This window comes from Rhinatrema bivittatum, chromosome 10 (assembly GCF_901001135.1).
Source record: "Rhinatrema bivittatum chromosome 10, aRhiBiv1.1, whole genome shotgun sequence".
Taxonomy (NCBI): Eukaryota; Metazoa; Chordata; class Amphibia; order Gymnophiona; family Rhinatrematidae; genus Rhinatrema; species Rhinatrema bivittatum.
In genome coordinates, this window is record NC_042624.1 from 99,009,418 (window position 1) to 99,033,640 (window position 24,223).

The window sequence follows — 24,223 nt, forward strand, 5'->3', positions numbered from 1 at the left end:
GGCTCTCAGGACCGATTATGCCCACAATTCCCCTCGATACCATAGATGCCTCTGCTGTCCAGTATCAGCCTAAGTCACAGATCTCTGATCTATAACAAAAAAATAGAAGAGACTATACAAGGCCAATCAGTAACTCAATGGCAGCACTGCCATGTGGAAGACCTTAATTCTAGTCCCAAGTCTGGCTAGAACAGTAGAAGCAGCATTCACAGTCGCTTCAGGGAGGGAATCTCGCCGCAAGCACCGAGTAGCCAAACTTAGGGTTCACACTATCTGAACACCAGAGGGAACTGAAGTTTGTGGCCCCTAGCTAACAGCCCATAAAAGCAGGAAACCCCACCTCCTCAAAATTAAATATGGAATGAAATCAGAGCTAGACAGTACCTGTCCCAGTTTTAGAGATGCACACACATCAATGAATGTAGCTGTAGACCAGGAGCATCTTCGACACACAGGACTACTAAGGCCAATCAAAGATGAGGACAGTGCAGTCAGGTCTGAGACCGAGCCAGATAGATTTGGTTTTCAAGCTCTTCACTCACTATGTCTCAGATCCTCCAACACAACTCAAGCTTGAATTTATCTACCTACCCTTCTATTTCTCATCTATCACTAACATGAAATATGTAGTGATAGATGTGGAGGAGAGGGGGGAATAGAGGCACTGAAGCCCACTGCAGAGAATACGATGACTTCATTAGCCACTGCGCACCATAGGCTGTACTTACTACTTTCCAAGTCTTTGATTAAGGGGAAAAAATGGATAAAGTGCATAGCTTGCTGGGCAGACTAGATGGGCCTGGAATGCCCTTCCGGAGGAAGTGGTGAAGTCTAAAACTGTGAACGACTTCAAAGGGGCATGGCATAAACACTGTGGATCCATCAAGTCTAGAGGGTGTGAATAAAGATGAGGCATTCAAACACTGCACGGAGCGGCAGTAGCCACAGAGGCATTCAAACACTGCACGGAGCGGCAGTAGCCATAGAAGCATTCACGGAGCGGGATGCCAGTGGCCAGTAGTTGGTGTTCCACCTACACGGAGTGGAAGGATGGAGGGCTGCTATCTCAAAAAAATAAAAAATAAAAACAGGGGTGGGTAAGGGTGTGGCCTGCTTGTTACAGCGGTTGCTACCCCTTATTGATTAGGGCTGGAGGGTACTGGAAGCCAATAGTAACAGGTGGGAGAGAAAAAAAGGGGAAAAAAATGGATAAAGTGCGTAGCTTGCTGGGCAGACTGGATGGGCAGTTTGGTCTTCTGCCGTCATTTCTATGTTTCTATGTTTGATGTATAAGCTAAATAAAGCACATGAGAGATGGTCTCGTATTGGTCATACAACTAAACATGTTTCCATCTACATCAAAAGAGGAGGAATGATTTGGGGGGAAGGGAAAAAGGCATCAAAATTGTAATCAAAATAATCTAAAAGGTACTTCATCAATAACTCACTGTCCTCTCATTAGGAAAGAAGTTACAGAAAAATTCCCCAACTGAGCCAAATCATGCTTAGCTAACTTTATATAACAATCTGGATTAGCTCTGGTCAATAGTAACTTTACTGACAACACACTAAACGAAGGCAATATTTGAAGACATGTATGTTGCCAAACCACTTTGCTAGATGGACTGCAACGGGTTATATAAAATTAGCTTAAGCAGATTTGACTGAGGTGTAGTTTGGAAGGGTGCAGTCAAGAAAATTATTTTAGTCAAAGTCCTGAAATTCTTATCTAGTGGAAGAAAATGAGTATGTAATATATTTGATATTTTAGCCAGCTGTTTTCTTTCAGCATCTCTCAAAACATACATAATTGTATCAATCAGATGAATGTTCTTTATGTACATTCTTTTCTTTTCCCATAAAACACATGCAAACTTGGGTGTGCGAGATGATCTGATGCAGTGAGTGAAGAGCTCGGAGACCTCAACTGCCCAAATCCATCTCGGACCTCACTTTGCTGGTGCTATGCTATTTCATCAGGCTTGCCAGCTGGTAGTCCTGTGCGGTGGAGGGAGCACCTGGACTACGAATATTGATTTCATATCGGAAATTAGAACAAATACTGACTTTCTAAGAGATTTCATTCCATGTTATAATACTTTGTAGTCACATATACAGAAGTGGAAACATTTTTGGAAAAATAGGATATCAGCCAAATTTTTAGGAGCTTTGGAAAAATGTATTTTTTTTATCATGTTTTGCTCTCTCTCCCTTATTCCCTTTCATCCCATTTCATCTATCTTTCTTCATTTAATGGTAAACAACAGGTGGCAAATTCTCTCCCTTCCAGTCCAGGTGCCAAATTTTATTTATACAGTTATTTACTGTTCACATGAGATTTAGGATTTTGGCCACCAGTGGGCACCAAGATATGTACATATCATGCAATAATTTTGGCTTTTGGCTTAAAATCTTTGTATATAAAGAGTAGCAGGAATAATAAATTTTACTCAATGCATAATTAAGCTCTGGCATTCATTGCCAGAGGATGTGGTGAAAGCTATTAGTGTAGCTGTGTTTAAAAAATGTTTGGACAAGTTTCTTTAGGAAAGGTCCATTAAGCATTATTAAGGTAAGTTGCAGAAATCAACTGCTTATTGTTGGCATAAGCTGTTGTGAACTGAGACATGGATCCTCGGTCCGACCGATTGGAGATTGGATGAAGGAGGTCTCCGCTGGAAGAGTTCGGTCGGAGGGCGGCGTGGCAGCGGAAGGCTGAAGAGCTTCACCCTGGAAGTGCGCGATCCCTCCAGGAGGAGCCTGTGGGGACCCGGACCGCTGGGACTTAGGTGTCTTCGCCCTGGAAGCCGAACTCCCCCCGGGAGGAGCCCGTGAGGGTTCGGCCACTAGGACTTAGGAGAGTGACGATAGACGTAGACAGAAGAACGGACCAGGATTGAAGCAGGTGGCAGCAGGCAAGACCGGAAGACAGACTGAGATCAGAACCAGAAGGTAATCCAAGGAATCTCCAGAACCTGGGGCTGGAACAGCTGTAGCAATCAGCCAAGACTGGATGGCAGGAACGAGTAGGCAGGAATAGGCAGGCAGGAACAGGTACGGCAGGAACGCAACTCACCATTCTGAAGAGTCGACCGTGTTGCAAGGTGAGGATCCAGGATCAGACGCCGGGTTTAAATCCCCCCCGGTGTCTGACGTCAGGGCAGGAGGCCGGCTCTGATTTCGCGCCAGAAGCCCTTTAAAAGGGGGCCCTCTGCACGCATGTGAGTCTAAGGGGCGGGGTCAGTGCAGCGTTCGGTGGCGTCTCCCTTGTGGAGACGCCGCTGTGTAGGCCTAAGCAGGCCCGAAGGATTCGCGGGTCCCACTGGCGTCCCCCTGGCCTGGAAAGGTAAGGATCCGGTCTCGAGGGTCGCAACCGGAACCGCAACAATAAGCAGCTTGGAATCTATCTACCCCTTGGGATCCTGCCAGGTACTTGTGACCTGGCTTGGCCACTGATGAAAACTGATGGAAACAGGATCCTGACTGGGCTTGATGGACCTTTTATCTGACCAAGTATGGCAAGTCTTGTGTTCTTATGTAATAAGTTGGTAATTGAAATAAGGATTCAATAGGACCAAAACATTGTTTATTTTCACATGCTAGATTAAAGAACATTTTCATAAGATCTGGACTGCCCAGCACTTATTTGTTTCCAGATCATAGTGGGATTCAGGTTTCTGTTGTGACTGTCTATTCCCATACTTGGATTAAGGTAATACATTGTTTAGTAATAATTTATTATCCTCTCAGAAGACAATACTAAATAGTATTTACTACTCGTTCTTTATTCCCTGTCTTCTCTCCCCTATTTATCTCAAACTAGAAGAAATGTTCAACACCGCTCCGGGACACATCGCATACACTACGGCTGTTGGCTGCCAGCAATCAAAATGGCGCCGACGGCTCTTTCCCTTACTAGGACACTCGGGAACGCCAATAGCGGCAGTAGCCCATGTGACATAGTAAGGGCCCGTCGACGCCATTTTCTGAACTGGCAACCGGTGCACCTTCGCCCTTACTATCTGAGCGAGACGACCGCTCCCATTGCTTCACCTCGAGGGCCCGGCGCCAATACTTCCATGCCAGAACGAACGCCTGCTCCACCAACTACCATTTTTGAAAGGTATCGTCGGGCATGCACGGGGGGGGGGGGGGGGGGGGCAGTTCCAAGATTCTGCAACTCTTGTGGGTTAGTCTATTGCGCCGGCCTGGGGGGGGGGGGGGGGAAGGGAGGGTGGGGGAGGCTTATATAAACACAACATTTCTGTGGGGATTACTTTGGGGTACAAAGGGGGAGGGCACACACAAACACATACACAAAATGTGCACCATCTCTGAAAGGTTACAAAACAGCCCTCACCAGGTGGGGAGTCACTGAGGTGACAGTGAGGGGAGGGAGAATGAGGAGGGAGGTAACTGTCAGGGGAGGAAGAATGAGGGGAGAGGTGAGTGTGAGGGGACAGAGACCAAAGGGGAAGAGGATGAGTGACTGAGCTAAATGAGCAAGGGGAAGGGGCAGGGAGGGCAAAGAATCTGACTCAGCCACTGCAACGCGTGGCAGGGGTCCGCTAGTGGCAAATAAAACAGTGGATGTCACTAATGCCTCTGTATCGCTCCATGGTGAGACCACACCTTGAATATGCTGGGGCAGATTTTATAAATCTGCGCACACGCGCGAGAACAAGAGTACGTGGGATTTCAATAGATACACGCGTAGCCGGGGTCGGCGCGCGCAAGGCTGCCCCGAGCCGCGCAGCCTGCCTCCGTTCCCTCCGAGGCCGCTCTGAAATCGGAGCAGCCTCGGAGGGAACTTTCCTTCGCCCTCCCTTCCTCTACCTAACCCCGCCCCCCCCCCCCCCCCCCCCCGGCCCTATCTAAACCTCCCCCCTACCTCTATCTGCTGGAAGCAGGCGTAACTTTGCGCGCGCCGGGCCGGCTGCCGCGCTTCATGTTCCGGTCCGGGGGCTGGTCCAGGGACCGCTGTCACACCCCCCGGGCCGGAACCATGCCCCCGGACACGCCCCCAAAACGCCACGTCACTCCCAGCACGCCCCCGAAACGCCGCATCACTCCCGGCACGCCCCGGGATTTACGAGCGTCCCAGGGCTTGCGCGTGCTGCCGAGCCCATGCAAAATAGGCTCGGCGCACGCAGGGGTGTTTGGGGTAGGTTTTCGGGGTGTACGCACGTATTCCTTTGAAAATCTACCCCTATGTGCAATTCTGGTCACCACATCTTGAAAAAGATAGCGTTGCACTGGGGAAAGTGCAGAGAAGGGTGACCAAAATAATAATGGGTATGGAAAGGCTCCCCTATGAGGAAAGGCTAAAAAATTAGGGCTGTTCAGTTTGGAGAAGAGACAACCTAGGAGGGATATGATAAAAGTCTACAAAATCATGAAAGGACTTGAATAGATTAATGTAAATCGGTTATTTATGCTCTCAGAAGGACCAAGGGGCACTCCTTGAAGTTAGCAAGTAGTTCAATTAAAACAAATCAAAGAAAATTATTTTTCATTTAGCGCATAATTAAGCTCTGGAATTCATTGCCAGAGGATGTGGTTATGGCAGTGTAACTGGGTTTTAAAAAAGTCTGGATAAGTTCCTAGAGGATAAATCCATAAACTGTGATTAATTAATAAGCAACAGTAGCTTGAGATCTATTTAATGTTTGGGTACTTGCCAGATGCTTGTGACTTGGATTGGCCACTGTTGGAAACAGGATTCTGGGCTTGATGACCCTTGGTCTGACTCAGTATGGCATGTTCTTATGTTCTTAAATCTAGCTAGCAATATTAATTCTCAACTGTCTGCAGCTACCAAAGTAGTTATCTAAGAGTTTGTGTTAAGCTTAGCATACATTTGTATATACTAAACTTTACTCACTATTTAATATGTTTTTAGTGCTCAAAAAAGGTGTGCCAAAACAGGAGTAAAAATGTGCTCACACCTCCATGCAAATTCAAGGTTAATGAAGAGATTAAGGTATTACTTTTCCCAAATGCAGGAAGGTGCGTTAAAGCCCTGAAGGCTTAATTCACTTTTCTTCTTACACACTGGAAATTTAAATTCTGGGTTAGATATGGAATAAAAATAATGTTTCTGGGGCTAATGTTAGTCTATGGTGCTTTGCTAGCATGGTCCCAGACCTGGAGTTCCTGGGTGCAGGGGCTTGCATTTGAGTCTCCCAGATCTGGGATGGACACTAGCCCCAGAAATACTGAGTTACATTTATTCCATCTCTGACCCAGTGACCCAAAAACAAAGCTCAACACTGGGGTGCCCAAGCTGGACCAGACAGCCTCCAATTTTTTAAAGTTAAAAACAGTAGTAAAGTTACTGCATTTTTTACTTTACTACCATTTTTAGTCGATGTACAAATGTGCACTAAACTTACTGCTCCTTTTGTCTTAGCACTTTTTTTTAAAATGGCAGTCACACCCATTTCTAATATCAGCACAGCCTTCACATTTAAGGCCACATGTGAGAACTAGTTAACGCTGCCTGAGTCTTTTGCCTCACAATACAGCTATGGTGTAAAGTGGCATACATATCTATAGTGTAAGGTTGTATTATTTAATGGCTGATGTAGCAAAACATGCAAGCAGTTCCATACCAGCTCTTCAGGTAGTCCAAGAGGCAGATTGCACTGGAGAAAGGCAAAAAAAAAAAACAAAACACTTGAGAAATTCCAAGCTAATTTTTGGACGCTGCATGGAGTAAAGGGGAGAACGCCAACAGAGTGCATGAGTGCATGTTTTGCTGACTGATGGCATTGTATTTGAGAAAAGTGTATAGGATTTGAGAACACCTAGGCAATAGGTTTTACAAATTTCAAGTTTATTCTGTGTAGGAGCTACAATCGATTTTAACTGCATCCAGCGTGAGCTTCCCACCATAAGTAAACAATGGTGGTAGAAACGAAGTAATTGAGCAGAATTCAGATTTGGATTCGGAGCTGTCCTCTGTAGTGTTAATGCTACTTGATATTATATTTGTAGGCAAATAGTCTATTGCTGCAGCTTCAGCTGGTTGAATGCCTGGCTCCAAAACGGTTTGAAGTCCGAGGAGTTGTTCAGAGACCAAAGTTCTATACAAACAAGGAATCTGATGCCTATAAATGAAACCATCATCTGCCGTAGTGCTGAGTTCTCGTGGCTGACATTTTCCTTCTGGAGTTTGCAAGCTTACTTTTGCCTTGCGTTCATCGCTGCCGAGGGTGGCCATGTACTCAAAGGTCAGGGGCTCTTGATCGCCAAAAACCTCTTCTATTTCCATAGTCTCGTGCTCTTCCAAAGTGCTGGAGTCATTCAGGAACTGTTCTGAATGAAGCCTCATTTTGTCCTAAAGAAATATATATATATATTCATGCATTTATTCCACGTAACCACCAACCATAAATAATCTGCATTTTAGCAGCCATGGAGAGGGTAATTTGAAAAACATTATGCATTTCCCCACATAAAAACAGGCCCTTTGAAAATTGCCCCCCCTGTTGTGGGTAAAAGTGTGCATGTTGTGAACTGTGCGTGTACTTTTCCATGAGTAAAAAGGGACAGGATTAGGGGTAAAGGGAGGGAGTAGGCGCGGAGATACTTTTCAGAATTTCCTGCTGCTACTTTCACGCAGGTAAATTTGTGTCTGCTTTAGAGCAAGTACGAAGTACCCACTTTTCCTTGCCAGCCTCAGAGCTGAACTTTAAGGAGCCATTAAAGAACATCATTTTCTTTGGCAAGTTTAAGCAGGGCTCTGGAATTGAAAGACAGGCATGGAACAGATCATATCCGGCTATTCAGGTGTGGCGAGTGCCATCGACCACTGTGAACATAAGCCACACGACAGACAGATGTGCCCCTCCACTTGTAGCCCTAACCAAAAAACCCGGGTTAGGAATTAATGTAACAAATGTTTAAATATAATTCTATTCATAAATATACAAATAGCAGCTGTCTATTAGATGCAAAGTTTATTTTTTTACCTTTCACATAAGGATCTTCACTAAATAACTTGTGACTGTGCTGACTGTGAATTACGGAAACACTTCCCCCTCGCTCGTGAGACAAAGAGAAAATATTCGGAGGTCTTCTTCCTTAAATGCCTTGAAATAATCCTAGTGACGCTGCACCATGAGCTTATTGGATGTTAGAGCATGGCGCAGAGGGGGGACCAGAGCCTGCCAAAACATCTGGAATTGCTAGCATGGTAGCTCCCGAAACGGATCACCATTGAGAAATACCGGGGAGGGGATGAGTGGATGTCAGTGGCATCAGAACCAGTTCCATTTGCAGCTGGGAGTTAAGCCTCTTTGATGCCTGGTTTAGGTTGGTGCTCTCTCTCTCTCTCTCTCTCTCTCTCTCTCTCATTCAGGGGTAATTTTGTAGCAACCCAAATAAATTACACCAATTATCAAAACAAACTTGCGTGTTTAAGTTCACTTTGAAAATTGAGCGGGTATAACGACCTGCACGCAATGACTCCTGCTGTTTGTGCGGGTGGTTTTGCTGTGAAAATCTACATGCACATTTTTTTTTTTTTAAGTCAAAAGCCGGTGGGAGCGTCTGCGCATGCTTTGTACACCTGCTGGCAACGTTCAAAGTGAAAACCCTCGCGTGCTTTCCCTTTGAAAACCGATGCAAAGGCTGAGGGGCAAAGGTGTGAGCAGGCTTTGCATCAACGTGGACAGTCCAGAAATCGCCTCCCTTCATGACTTACCTTCATGGACTTATATTCTCTGGCCCATGTACTGTGAGCTGGGTCTGGAATCTTCATGTGGGTAGTAAAAAGAGAGAAAAACCTGGAGGATAAGTAGTGAGATTATATTCAGGGTTTGCAGAACAGCAAGGAGATATTATGCAGATATTTAGAAGGTGCGGTGAAGATATTTGATACAAACTGAAAAACAAAGCTCTTGGGAGTGTGCAGGACTCCTCTTTACTATCACTATTGCGTGATGTACGCGGACAATCCACAGATGCGCCATTAACAGCTTCCACCCTGCTCACAGATTTGCTTGTGAACACAGGTTTGGCCTCCTATAAACTGGCTTTTGATATGTGAATCAGGCTTTCTACTCCTGACACCTCCCAACATGTGTAATGCACAAGATCGATGCTTGTTGTATTTTTTTCTGACCTCAACCAACATGTATTAAAGTAGGCAATAAAAAGGTACCACCCGATATATATTTGTTATTCTTTATTTCTGTGCATTCAAATGGACTAACACATCAACCACACTACTTCAACCAACAAGAAATTAAAATGCTGCTGTTAAAAAGGTTGAATGAAAGTGTAAGTTTCCATATATCGACAACCTTCTAGGTGCCGCCAGTCCATGTGGAAGATAGCTGGGCAGTGGGCACACCCACTCTAGTACCAAACCTGTAAAACTGTATTATGTATGCTGCTGTTAATTGCTTAATGTATATAGAATATGCATTTTGGTTTTTGACTGTATAATGGTGTTGTATGCTTTTGCATTTACATTTGTTATGTTGTATTGCAATGCTGTGTTTTACATTTGCCTGTGATCCACCTTGTATAGGTGTTCACCTCAAAAAAACGAATATAACCTTGTTCATTAAATTGAATTACAGTGACAAAATGTCCTATATTAAATACTAAAATATCAGCTTTTATTGTTGCTGTTATTAACTAACATCTCCACAGGTACTAGAATAGGTGTGTCCAGCTGTCTTCAGTCCTGCTTTTCACTCTTCCCTAACTCCTACATAACATTCTTTGTAGTTTACTAATAAATGTGTGTGCTTTTTACACACTAAGTGAAAGATTTCTGTTTCTCTTGTTTCCTATGTGTAAATGTGTTTGAGTGCATTGAGAGAAGACTGTAGGAGTCAGGGCCAATGCCAGGGGATCTGGCATACCTTCAGCCTTCTGCTCCTTCCACACTCACTTGAGATTTTGATAAATAAACTCAACAATCATAATGACTCTCGTCATCACCACTCCTAGGAAAACACATAATTGAAAATCAAAAACAAAAAAAAGAGGTGGATTAAAAAAACTCTTCTATATAACAAACACTTTAAGGGGTAGATTTTAAAAGGTGCGCGCGGGAGTAGGTTTGTTTGTGCAACCCGGCACAAACAAATCTACTCCCGATTTTATAACATGCGCGCCCTACCGCACGCATGCTATAAAATACAGGGTCGGCGCGCGCAAGGCTGCGCAAAATCGGTAGCCATCCTCCATACCCTCCGGCCCCTTACCTTCCCCTCCCTCCTACCTTTATTTTACAAGTTACGGCTGCCGGCGCGCCACGTTCCAGTCCGGGGGCTGGTCTGGAGGCCGCGGCCACGCCCCCGGAATGCCCCTGGGCCGGAACCACTTCCGCAGCCCCGCCCCCAGAACGCCTCCGATGACGTGCCAGCCGCGACACGCCCCCGACACCCCCCCCCCCCCCCCCGGGAAAGCCCCGGGACTTGCGTGCGCCGTCGAGCTTATGCAAAATAGGCTCGGCGCGCGCAGGGGTTTTTTTTTTTTTTAAGGGTTACATGCGTAACCCTTTTAAAATCCGCCCCTAAATGAGCACCATACAAACAAAGAGCATAGTAAAGTATAAAATAGTGGGAGGGGTACCAGAAAGCTAGGATTTGCTTGTGTATTAACTGTTTCTACCTGGTCAAATCAATCATTTAATCCCAAAGAGTCAGCAGTCTTTTTTAAAATAAGGATATTTTCAAAATGTGGGAAAATTGGCAGCCTTACAAAGGAAAGACAGTTTAAGACAAAGTGATTCCATGACTGCAAAATCTCTTAGAAAAACTTCATACAGTGAACAAACCCCTACGCTAACTTCTTACTGAGAAAACAGAACAAGCCAGACAGCAACAGATCCCTGTACAGAAACTACATGTGAGCAGAATACCTCACCTCGATCACATACACAGATCCTCAACACACAGACTTAAGGGACCACAAATCAGAGTAGAAATCTGCAAACAGAAACTGAACTCTTCTTTGCTCCACCACCCATCGCATCCTCGCCCCTCCCCTCCTCTTCCCTGCAGCTGCCCGAGACGAGAGAAAAAGGAGGAAGGGGGTTGGTTCTTTTCTACTAAGTCTGCTCCAGCCTTACCCCATCCTCTCCTGTTTCCTGAAGCACAGGCTAAGCACTGGGAACAAAGCTGAAAGCTCGGCTCATGTTGGAGATATAGACACAGAGAGGTAGATTTTAAAAAAAAGTGTTGCTCGCGCAAAAACAGCCTCATACACGCTTATGCGGGCCACGCGCGACCAACGCAAATTTTTAAAAGCCGGGAAGTACATGTGTACATATCTGCGCATGCGTCAAGTATAAGGAGGCAGATAACCACAATTTTTGCAAAGGCTGATCAAGGCGCGCGATGGGGAGAGAAAGAGAGACAATATGACGCTCTATATATATCTCCCACTGTAAGAGGGGCACTTTCAACTCAGGATGGATTTTGGGGGGGGGGGGGGGGGGGGTTACATTGCTCTGTCTAGGGCGCAAGGATCTGTAGACCCTTGTAACACCGTCCCCCCCAAAGCCCACCCTGAGTTGAAAGTGTCAGATTGTCTCTCTAATGGAGGCGCTCTCTCTCTCTCTCTCTCTCTGGCCACTTGTGCAAGCATGTTACTAAAAAATATGCGCGTAAAGGCTGCACACATACGCGCGGCAGGGATATTTTAAATGATTCACGTGTACTTGCGCACACGATTATAAAATTAAGCGTATCTCTGCTCGCGTGCCAATATGCGCATTTATGGGCGCACAAGCGCTCCTTTTAAAATTTACCTGAAAGTGAGTCAACCCACTTTAAATTTAAAAGCATAAAAATAATTCATTCTTGCATCCAAGGCCATTTTGACAAGGCCTGGCAAGTAAAATGTAAATGTAAGCTCTCTGGGGAAGGCCCAAGACAGCTTACACTGGAAATTTAACTCCTGGGTCTGAGGTGAACTCAGATTTCTGATAGCCAATGTTATTCAATCCAGTGGGAGAACTGAGAGGACAGGATCATCCTGCTGGTGGCTGGAAAGAATCAGTAAGCTGCTTGGAAAAATTTTTAAAACGTAAAAATATTGTAGAAAAGTAAACTATTGGGTATATTATTTAGTGTGTTCATGTGTTTTGTTTTAAATAGATAGACAGGCAACAAACAGAAGTTTGTGTGTTTGTATTTCCTAACCCTCCCACCCATCCCTAGTTCATCCTTTAATTTATAGGCAGGTGTCACTTTCATATTAAAAAAATAAAAAAAATCAGCCTTTTAACTTAACTCAGAAATTCCCCATACCTTATCAAGAGTCTGAGCATTCCCTTGTAGGTCACTACGAGATATATAGTGAATACACTAATACATTTAAAGGATCCTGAGATGGTGGTGTTCATTTATCTGCCTGCTGGAGGTTCAGCTGTCTATCCTCTGTGCTAAGAAAGGACCCTGATTATCTAGAAAGATGACCCAGAATCAAAGATAAACTGGCTAAATTACTACTTTAAGCTAGGGTGATTTAATTGGCATTACATTTGAATTAAACACAGGGGTTTTCATAACCTTTGTAACAAGAAAAATTTACTTTGTTAAACCAGAAATTTAAAAACAATATCTGCTGTATATAAATTATATATTTTATGCTGCTACAATAAAAATCTTATCTACCTCTAAAAGGTATAGAATTCTGCTCCCTTTATCCTAACTTATGACATAATTATCTGATGTTAATGTTAGATAATCAATAACTCTAAATTCCCTAACACTACACACCACTCTTTCACACTCCCATTTACCCACTTCTGCACCGTCACCTAACCACCCCCCCACACTCACATAGGAGAAGGGAGAGAGTTCCCCACCCAAGTCCAGCCCCAACAGTTATGCTCCCCACACACACTCCTCTATACTGCTACCCCCAACCCAATCCCTGAGATGTGCGAGTTCCATTTTGGAGGTTTGCTGAGCGGGAGCTCTCCCTTTAAAATGTCGGAGGAGGGGTGAGGAAGGGGGTCATGGCTCTCAGATGGATTTCAGTGAGCTTGCAACCTCATCAACTGCCTCCCACTCTTCCCCAGCATCTGTTCTCTGGGGAACTGGGAGTGGTATGAATGGTGGGGCATCTGTGCATGGTGCATTCTCAACTCCCCATATAATCTTGCTCCCTCCCTAGTTCCTTCCCTTCCCCCCCCTCTTCTGTTCTCTCCTTTTCTCCCACTCTTCTTCCCTCTTCCCCTTTCCTTCCCTCCCCTCTTATTCATCTCTTCCCTTTTCTCATTCCCTTCATTTCCCCTTTTCTTCCCTTCCCTCTCACTCCCACTCCCCTATCCTCTCACCCCCTTTCTTCCCCTGCCACTCATAGGAGAGGAAGGGAAAAGTGAAAAGAAAAAAATCCACTGTGCATAAAGTCTGTAGGGTATCAGTGATCATCAAGTAAAAATATATTGAATATATTGTAATTCCTTTTCACTCACCTTTGCCTTGCAGGTTGAACAAAGTAGATACAAGCAAAACCGGTGAAGGAAAAAGCAGCAGCCAGAATAATATTCACATACCATTGAAACACACCTGTAACCCAACAAAGCAAATCCAATCAGCTAGAACTAAAGTTTTATCAATGAAAACCAAAATATTTTTAAGTCAATGGGACCAATGTACTAAATTTTGTTAACAGTAACACAAGCATTATTGTGAGTTAAATACCTGTGTTATCTAATGCAAGCCCATAACATACGTTAGTGGGGCTGTTAACTCACATTAGCACTAACACAAAAGCTTACTTAGGTAATGAGAAGCAATTTCTTGCTCATTAGCACAGAGAAAAATAATGCAAGGTATAACATGCAAAAGTTAGCACAGACCTGTTAATGCAAAAAACTACACTGAGGTCATCTAGTTAAGTTTTTGCAACAATGTCCATGTTAATGCACTAACTTTAATGTGCATGAATTAATGCAACTCTTAATGCCATTAATGCAAGCTAATTAACGCATGTTAACGGATGATATTAACATATTTTAGTACATTGGCCCCAGTGTTTCACATATAACAACAAAATATCCATGCTTTAATCCACCAGCCTCTGCAACAACAGATGGCAAACTCAGCATCAGCGAATATTGGGGAAAGGCTGAGTTCAACTTACTCAGTGGTATTCCCAGGTCTCACAGGAGACAAATACTGAAAGGGGATGCTGTTCCACCTCCCTCACTATTTTGATACTAAATACAACTGTAATGCTCTTGACACCTCAGGAGCGCAGTTTTCTCTCCTAGAGTAAAAGAAAATTAGTACAGGGTCTCGATCCTGAAACACGTTTATTTTTTAAAACAAAATGAAAGAACTGTTGCGACAACTTTGTCTTGAAAAAATTGAGTAAGTTGAAATATAAAAGATGAATTTTACTAATTCGTTTAGCCAAAGGCAAAAATATCAAAGTCACTATAACAGTCAAAAAGTCCAGACTAATGGAACTGAGGGATTCAAAAGGAGCATTTCATCAATGTATTCAAAACACTATTCAAATCCGGGTAAAAAAAAAACCCCAAAACTTTTGTCTTCTTAGCCTTCCGAGAAAATGAATTATGCCAGGGTGAACACTGAGCTCCTTGCCTTGAATTTCACCTCTGATTAGTGACACTGCTGCCATGAACCATCAGAGTACCTGAACCGTAAATTAATTCAAAAGGGCATGGGACAAACATTGCAGATTCCTAAAGGCTTGAAGTTGGAAATGAAGGGGGTGCTATAAACATTTCTGCATGGGGGTAACCTGCACGGAAAGGCAGTTACTACCCTTAACAGAAAGCACGGTGGTAACCTGCACGGAGTGGCAGTTACTATCCTTAACAGAATGCATGGGGGTAACCTGCATGGAGCGGCAGTTACTATCCTTAACAGAATGCATGGGGGTGACCTGCACGGAGCGGCAGTTACTATCAACAGAATGCATGGGGGTGACCTGCACGGAGCGGCAGTTACTATCCTTAACAGAAAGCATGGGGGTGACCTGCACGGAGCGGCAGTTACTACCCTTAACAGAAAGCATGGGGGTAACCTACACGGAGCGGCAGTTACTATCCTTAACAGAATGCATGGGGGTAACCTGCACGGAGCGGCAGTTACTATCCTTAACAGAATGCATGGGGGTAACCTGCATGGAGCGGCAGTTACTATCCTTAACAGAATGCATGGGGGTGACCTGCACGGAGAGGCAGTTACTATCCTTAACAGAATGCATGGGGGTAACCTGCACGGAGAGGCAGTTACTATCCTTAACAGAATGCATGGGGGTGACCTGCACGGAGCGGCAGTTACTATCCTTAACAGAATGCATGGGGGTGACCTGCACGGAGAGGCAGTTACTATCCTTAACAGAATGCATGGGGGTGACCTGCACGGAGCGGCAGTTACTATCCTTAACAGAATGCATGGGGGTGACCTGCAAGGAGCGGCAGTTACTATCCTTAACAGAATGCATGGGGGTGACCTGCACGGAGCGGCAGTTACTATCCTTAACAGAATGCATGGGGGTGACCTGCACGGAGCGGCAGTTACTATCCTTAACAGAATGCATGGGGGTGACCTGCACGGAGCGGCAGTTACTATCCTTAACAGAATGCATGGGGGTAACCTGCACGGAGCGGCAGTTACTATCATAAGCAAATTGCTGGGCAGACTGGATGATCCATTTGGTCTTTATCTGCCGTCATTACTATGTTACTATTTTGAACTGAAGCCTTTGAATAAAAACTCCAGTATTGCTTGAATAGAAGCTTCATATGGCGTAATGTTACTGAAAAGGTATTGGTTTGCAAACTTTCTCCAAATTAAGTTCTGTACTATTCTACTGGAATATATCTTTGTACGTAACAACATTCAGTAGAGCTGGACTGGGATGAAGAATTGTCCCATGATAGTAGATCATGTATCACTGATAGATGAAATGGTTTGGCATTGGATATGATTTTAATGATGATAGTTGGATGGTCAGTTGATGCTGATGTTGTAGAATTCTGTTTTAGTTGTGCTTAGTTTCTGTTTACATCACTGAAACACTGTCAGTGTCGGGTGTTCCTCCATTTCCTGGGTCCTCCGACCAGGATCTGTACATCAGAGCAAAGAGGTTAATGGTGACAGTGTGGACATTAAGTTAAGTACATCTTCAGTAGTATCATCTGGGTCATATACCTGAGACAAGCTTTGCTGTGTTTAAAGGTTTTGTGAAAGACAAAGAAAGTTTTTAAAAAAAAACATTTGTCTACAATACTCATTAGTAGATGATTAGAACTACTGCTGCTGCTAAAGCAATCAGATGTGCGTTACTGATGGATTAGCATTGCTGATATGACACCAGTGAGTCAATGCATTTGATGATCACTTGCTCTTCGGTTGTTTGAGATCTGTCCATATATAAGCAAGTTGTGTTTGGGCTTCCTTTGGTTTGATACTAAATTTTACTGGATGTCTAGAACTGCTATATAAAAGTTCACCTAAATAAGACATCTGAGAATGAAGTGATATTGAATAAATCGTTTTCCCTTGAAATGAGAGACTATGGATGAAATGTCTGTGTTCTTTCTGAAGTCCTTTGTGGAAGTCTAATGGGCTGAGCTTGCTTACAGTAGAAAAGCTTTCTCCTCTTTAGTTAGATCTTCAACAATCCTTTCAAGCTGAGGGCCAAACAGCAGTTCTCCTTTAGAAGGAATACTTAATATATGTGCTTTAGATGAAACATCAGCACAGCTACATTTAAATCAGAGGGCTCTTCCGCTTCTAACATTAGAAGCCACTGCTTTTGCTGAACTAGAGATGATTTCAAAAGGCAGAAGCAGTAATATATCAAGGAAATAAGATTTGTGCATCCAAGCTTATTGAGTCAGTTTTCATCTATCTGTTGGATTCAGCAAATCCTAGCCCTGATAGCATTAGTGACAGGTTTTTGGAATGTAACGTTTATGGTATGGAGGACTCCACGACTCCTTAAATCCTACTGGGACTCTGTCTCATGATGAGCTCAAATCGCAGGCTTAGAATCTGGAGACTTAGCAGCTCATGTTAGAGATTGCAACGAGTCTTAATCTGTCCGAAGTTAATTACTGACAGGGACAGAGGTTAGCGAATTGTCAGAGCAGGAGTCGCGAGGCAGTGGCACCAGCTCAAGAAAAATGATCACAGAGTCAGGAAATCTAACATGCTTTTGATTAGAGATGGAGAGAAACGTCAGGATTTTTGGCAAATTGTTAATTTAAGCAAGCAATAAGGTTTATCCCAGTTGTAACTGAAAATTAAATTCAGGAATTTTTGTTCAAAGTGCCCACCACAGTAGAATTATCTCCATCTGCTAATTGTGCTGAGGATTCCACATTGTCTGCGGCGTCTCTTCAGAGGAGGCAGAACAAGCCTGTTCCTAGCAGACTCTGCACATTCTGCCTCCTTTCCAGCCACGATAAAACAAATGGGTCTCACAAAAGCACTTTTTAAGTGACTGGTTGTTACCACCTCAGAAGTGACTTGTATCACCTTAGTGTTCCCGCGTCATCGTTTTGCAGTTCCATGGCCACATCTACTTTATAACCAGGGCCTTAGAAAGCCCTGAACAGATACTGCTACTTTAACTTCTTTATTTCAGAGCTGAAAACCTAAGTAAACTGAGTCTGTGAGGAGGGTAGCATGATAAGGTCCAACCCCAACCACACCGACAAACAATGATGTCATCGAGAGTGCAAAGCGACTGTGGGAGGAGCCATTGGTCTCTCACCCTGTGATGCTGCACATCCCATGGTGTACACTAGGATGAAAGTGCGACAGAATACAAGCTTTCCATGCATTGGACTATTTTGTAAATTTAAAAAAAATGACATACAGTAGAAACTATTAGTTCTCTCCAGCATTTGCCACCATATCACAGTTCAGCGCTCAGGAAAATTAAACCAATAAGAGAGTTTAAAATGTTGAAATATTTCTTACTGCCAACATTTAGGAAGATAAGTTTTTCATTTCCTCTGGGACTTTCACCCTCTTCAGTGGAACCAGTCATCCATATATTGCAAGGAATACCAGCCGGGATGCTTTCTACGACATAAGGCTGTGTAAATGTTTCACCATGGATTTCTAAATGCAAAGGACAAAAAGACAATGTGCAAGTGAGTGCATGGCTTGCATCTATGTAATTAAAATGGCGGCTTTGGTTGCACAACTTGGGCATTCAGAACAGGAAGTCTGAACCTTAAAATTAATTTAACAAAACAAATTCTCTTAAAGGTGAAGTTTGACGTCAATTTTGAGAAAAGCATCTAATGGATAACTTATCCAACTAAAGTTAGCCGGATAAGTTGTTTGGGATATTCAATGAGATAAACGTCCTGCTGTTTGAATATAGCTAGTTAGGTTTCATGTCCCCAGATCATTTAAACCTTAACTAGATATGTTGAAAATGCAGCTGGTTAAGTGCTGACTAAATAAATGAAAAAAAAATAAACCAACACTGCAAGCCTGTAGGCCCGATCCCAAGCCCTCTACCTGCTAAAGGATTAGAGCTAATGTGACTCATAGCCTCCTCCTCCTTCCACCCTCCTCCAAAACAATTTAACACATTGCGGGCATATCAGCCCCAGGATCTTCCCCACCCATACCCCCAAATTCAGCATTAATCCATACCCTCCCAACCATTAGACTACCTGAAACCCTATCGCCACCCACAAAATCACCAGAAGCAGGGTAGGATCATCACCTACCAACGTTACTGTCAGAATATATTGGTGGTTTATCAAAGCAATGCTAAATGCTGCCAGAAGCGTGATGTAATCTGTGTAACTATTGTTGTTGTCTTTTTAATTTTATGTCCATTTCCTAAAATATATGTTGAAAATACTAAAAGAGCGCTATGTACCTGGATAGCTGAGCAACACTCTTGTCTCTGGTTGAGAAGAATGGATGCTTACGACTTATTGCAATTCTAGGGGATCAATCTTTTGATTCATTAAATTGCTTTGCCATTGGTCATGTTAGTTCTAACCCTCTAAGTGGAGACCATGAGAAATATCTTAAATCATTAGAACCTCAAGGTTGAAATATCCTTATTGAATGGGTTTTATTTCTTTGATTGGGATAACAGAAATGAGTTGCATTCAGAAGGACCATGACTGGCCATTTAAATTATTCTGATGCTTTTTGCGAATGACTTTTTTCTTCACGTTGATTGATTTTTACATTTAAAGATCCACTGATATCACAGACTTGTTTTCAAGAATACCAATTGGCTGGTGTACCTGTTATTCCATTAAGTTTTTCTGGCATAGGCTGTTTTAAATCAAATTGATTTTCCCTTTTTGATTGTTCATACCACTTTTGTCTTTATAAATGATACCACTATGATGGGGCCGTGTGCCTTTACTGAATTATGCAGTAGACCATACAGCCATTTTGAAGCTCATATTGTATATTAGAGAGGTAAGTGCAATATTTTGAATTGTGGTACTTCCTTATATACATTTTTGTTAATCTTTTCTTTATTTTCTTGAGTGGCCCGGATGCAGCCTCGTTGACGAAACTTTGGCTGTAAAGGCATATTTTGTTCTTATTATTTCTTGTGGAGATATGAATTGTGTGTTGTGTCTCTGTCATACCACTATCTTTTGCACCCATTACATGAGGCATATAAGTTTTGACAATTTAAATTGCACATATTTATGAATTTAAATAGTGACCATACTTTGGAGGTTTTTCTGATCAAAATGAGCTTTATCTGCATATCCACATTGATATACAACTACCATTTTCTTCCATTAAAATTATTGCTTGCACTCCTCCTTGGTGGTGGTTTTTTTTTTTTCAGATGGAATAAATTGGTAATATCACTTTCAGACTTTTTTTTGGCTGAGAGCAGTCCCTTCTTGGCTTTTTGATTGAGACTGAGAACCTATACAATATGTCATGGCATTGGCCAAATCAATAGGATTAGAATAAAAAGAAGACTTCTAAATTCAGCCTTTTTCCAGTGAGCCCAGTTTTGAGGTATGATCAACTTTAGGTACAAGATTTGAATCTGGAAATGAATAAGCAGGTTAGAATTATAATTCACAAGACCTTACACTGCCAGTTTATACAGGGTACGTACCAAAGACTTTGGGAACAGAGTCTGAATTCTGTTTCTGTAAATATAATTTGTAGTTAATAATGCACCCCATTTGCTGATTTGCTGGTATTTCTTCCCATGAAATCGAAACACTGTTTTCCTTTCTCTGTTGCCAAGAAATCTGTGGACCAGATAATGGGGCTGCGAAATAAAACAGAAAATATATCCTTTAAAAAAAAACAAGCAAATGATTAAAATAATTAAAAGAAGATCAGCAGAACTGATCATGCAAAATAAATGGACCTACAAACTTCCAGTTAAGTCCAAACTACTGTTTTATTTCTGTATATTCACTAGAAGTGATCAATTTGTTTTCTCTGTATGCCAGAATATCTTCGGTAAGCATGGATCCTCAGTAAAGATGGCCACCCACAATCCTCAATCAGGTGGGCTCCAAATCATTTTTGAGCAGCAAGAAAGTAACAGCTGTGACATCAGAACAGTGGAAGAAGAGATGGAGACCTAGATGGTTATCAGGTCCACAAAAAGTATTATTTACACCTGAGATTTAGGACCTATTTCACTGAGGTGGTAACTTTTAAACGGGCGCGCGAGCCACATATACACATGTGCGTCGACGGAAGCCCAGAGACGCAGCAATTTATAATATGCATGTACATGCACATGTATGTTATAAAATAGCCTAGGCAGATGTATCTGTGAGCCTTATTTTAAGCTTCTCCGTGCCCAGCAGCGCAAGTCTGCTTATGGATGTGCTTATGGATGTGCAACTGATTGTATTTCAAAACAGAGGCGCATCCAGTCAAGGACCAGTTTCACCAGTTCACCCATCAGTTCACCCAGTGCTCTCTTAGGTCTTCCCAAACCCCCTAGTTCTTTAACCTGCATGCCCCCCAAAACCTCTCAAATCCCTTAGAGATGCCTGTAACATTTGATTTTTTAAACTTACACCTTCTCCATAGAGAAAGTAAAGTTACACGGTGCAGTAACTGAGCACACGCCCGGACACGTATGTACTTGCGCTCACATCTCTTGGTCCCGCCCCAGGACACCCACTCCCAGCCCACACCCTATCCACTTTCTGCCCCCTTTTTCATCAGATACGAGTAATTCATGCATTGGGATTTGAGCGCACATGTGGGCTGCTTATAAAATCAGGTGGACATGCTAATGTCCTACATCTCCCGATTTTGGTGGGTGCCCAGCTTTTAAAATTCATCTTTAAAGCTTTTCTGCCATTCTGTGTCTGTGTGGGCCAATGTGAAAAGCCCTTGATTAATCAGGCTCTTAATGGTTTTGAAATCAAGAGAGAAGGCATCTGGAAAGGCGAGATAGGGGAGATATGATAGAGACATTCAAATATCTCAAAGCTTTCCATGCACAGGAGGTGAGCCTTTTTCAGTGGAAAGGAGGCTGTACAATGAGGGGTCATGAGATGAGGTTGAAAGGGGGTACACTCAGGAGTAATCTTAGCAAATATTTCTTTACTAGAGATATGCAATAGCTTTCGAATTGGAAGTGGGAGTTCATTTTCACTATTTTATTTTGTAGAGGGACTCCCTTTAAGACTATAGAGCCATGTCATCTCCTGACTGGGCATCGTTTGTATAGATGGGACCATCTTCTTCCCAGGAGCTAACAGCCGCACCAGGAATGTGAGCTTTCTTCCTTTACTCAGTTCTTAACTCCATAATTACCAAGACCCTCTAAGCACATCAGTTCTCAATCGGTATGTTGCCAAACACATGAAGGTGTCTCGCCACACTTCCCGGTCCCCCACTGTCCCAGCGAAATAGGAACTCATCCACCGCCCGTGCTTAAAATGCGATAGCTTGGGTGGAATGCGCCAGGAGAGCTGGAGTCAGAGGCACTGCCATGGTCTCTTCTTCCTGCCCTGCCCCCCCCCCCCCCCCTGCGGCCCGGAAGAGGAAGTGGAATGCAGCGGTCGCGCGTGCGGGAAGAGGAGACCATGCTAGTGCATGCAGTATCGGCCCAAAGAAGAGAGGCCTGGCCTGAAGAATGAGCAGCGCAGTGCGGAGCACAGGAGGAGCAACGACAGCCCCTGTGGCCGATGGGACTCTTTTCTTGAGGTCGCGAGGGCTGGAAGAGGAAGAGGCTGCTGCTGCCGCTAGTTCAGTGGGGGGAGGGGGGAGTGAGAATGAGTGAGCAAACATATGTGTTTGAGATCCTGTGTGTGTGTGTGTGTGTGAGTGTGTGAGAGAGAGAGAGACAGCATGTATGTAAGTGAGTGTTTGAGAGCTTGTATGTGTAAGTGTGTGATTGAAAACCTGTTTGTGTGAAAGAGAGTATATCTGTGTGTGTGATTGAGATCCTTTGGGGTACATTTTAAAAGACAGCGCACGCGCGAACAAAAGTACACTGGATTTTATAAGATACGCGTGTAGCCACGCGTATCTTATAAAATCCGGGGTCGGCGCGCACAAGGGGGGTTCACATTTGTGCAACTTGCGCGCGCCGAGCCCGGCGCGCGCTGCCCATTCCCTCCAAGGCAGCTCCGAAATTGGAGCGGCCTCGGAGGGAACTTTCCTTCCACCCCCTTGCACCTTCCCCTCCCGGCCCTATCTAGACCCTCCCCCCCCCCACCTTTATCTGAAAAGTTATTACTGCCTCCGGGCAGTAGTAACTTACGCGCGCCGGCCACGCCCCTGGACCGCCCACACGCCCCCGAACACGCCCCAATCCAAAACCACGCCCCCTAGCCACACCCCCGACCGCCCCTTTTTGCGCGTCTCGGGGCTTGTGCGTGCCGCCGAGCCTATGCAAAATAGGCTCGGCGCAAGCAGGGGGCTTTTAAAAGGGTTACGCATGTATCTTATATGCGTGTAACCCTTTTAAAATCCGGCCCTATGTGTGTGAGAGAGATAGTATGAACATGTTTATTTATTTATTTATTGGTTTTTATATACCGATGTTCATGTAAACATATCACATCGGTTTACACTTAAGGGCAAATATTCATGTAAAAACATTTAATTTCAAAAGTAAAGGAAAAGATGTAAAAACAGTTTTATAATAAAATAAAATATTGAATTAAAACGTAGAATTTAAAATTAAAAATTAAAGTTTCAAAAATTAAAAGAAGTAGTTAAAATAATAAATATTAAAAGCGCATAAAATCGGTGAAGTTATTGGAAGGCCTGTTGGAAAGCCATGTTTTTACGCCCTTTTTAAATATTTTAATATCTGATTCCATCCGCAAATCTTGTGGCAGGGAGTTCCATAATTGGGGCCCGGCAATAGAAATCGCTCTTTCACGGACATTGTTGAGATGTGCAATTTTGGGAGATGGTATAGTCAACATCCCAGTACCAGTTGATCTTGTCGTTCTTGAGGGAGTATGGAAATGTAGGACTGAGGTTAGCCATTCTATCTTTTCATTATACAATGTTTTGTGGATTAAAGTTAAAACTTTGTGTTGGGTTCGATATTTGACAGGCAACCAGTGGAGACCCTTCAATATAGGGGTAATGTGCTTGGATTTTCTAGTACCAGTTAAAAGTCTGGCTGCGGAATTCTGAAGTAATTGCAAAGGTCTTGTAGTATTAGCAGGCAGGCCCAAAAGCATCGCATTACAGTAATCTAACTTCGAAAAGACAAGGGCTTGCAAGACAGTTCTAAAGTCATTTGTATATAAAAGTGGTTTCAACCTCTTTAGAACATTCAGTTTGAAGTATCCATCCTTGATTATTCTTTTTATCCATGCTTTTAAATTTACTTCACAGTCCAGAAAAATCACAAGATCTTGGACCTCAAAGGAAATGGGATAGTTTTTGGCGGCTTCCAAAATTTCTAGTTCTTTTGCTTGGCTTAGTTTAGGACAAATGTATAGTATCTCAGGTTCTTTTTTTTAATTAAGAGAGAGATTCATTTGAGTTAATACTTTGCTGATTGCAGATTGATAAATGTCCCAAAGTTTGACTGAGAACCTGTATGTGTGAGAGAGATCATGCTTATGTATGATTAAAAGCCTGGGTGTATAAGTAAGAGAGAGAGCATGTGATTTAGAGCCGTTGGGAGACAGCACATGAGTATGTGATTGAGAGCCTGTGTGTAAGTGAGAGAAAGAGAGAGACAGCATGTATGTGTGTGCTTGAAATCCTGTGTGTGTGTGAAAAGACAGACAGCACGT

The 24,223-nt window shown here is 43.4% G+C and overlaps 1 protein-coding gene across 6 annotated transcripts in view; it reads right to left on the reverse strand.

Moving 5' to 3' along the window:
- Window positions 1-6,817: 6,817 nt before the first annotated feature.
- Window positions 6,818-24,223, reverse strand: part of IL12RB2 (interleukin 12 receptor subunit beta 2) — a 58,212-nt gene continuing 40,806 nt past the window's right edge. For 5 of the 6 annotated variants that reach the window (XM_029618428.1, XM_029618429.1, XM_029618426.1 and 2 more), the window contains 5 exons: window positions 20,095-20,253; window positions 17,946-18,089; window positions 13,451-13,544; window positions 8,711-8,792; window positions 6,818-7,342 (listed from right to left, as the gene is read on the reverse strand). In XM_029618428.1, coding sequence (XP_029474288.1) covers window positions 6,839-7,342; window positions 8,711-8,792; window positions 13,451-13,544; window positions 17,946-18,089; window positions 20,095-20,253 — 983 coding nt within the window. In that variant the 3' untranslated portion in view covers window positions 6,818-6,838. The remainder of the gene's footprint in view (window positions 7,343-8,710; window positions 8,793-13,450; window positions 13,545-17,945; window positions 18,090-20,094; window positions 20,254-24,223) is intronic. The other variant, XM_029618427.1, reaches the window with a different exon arrangement.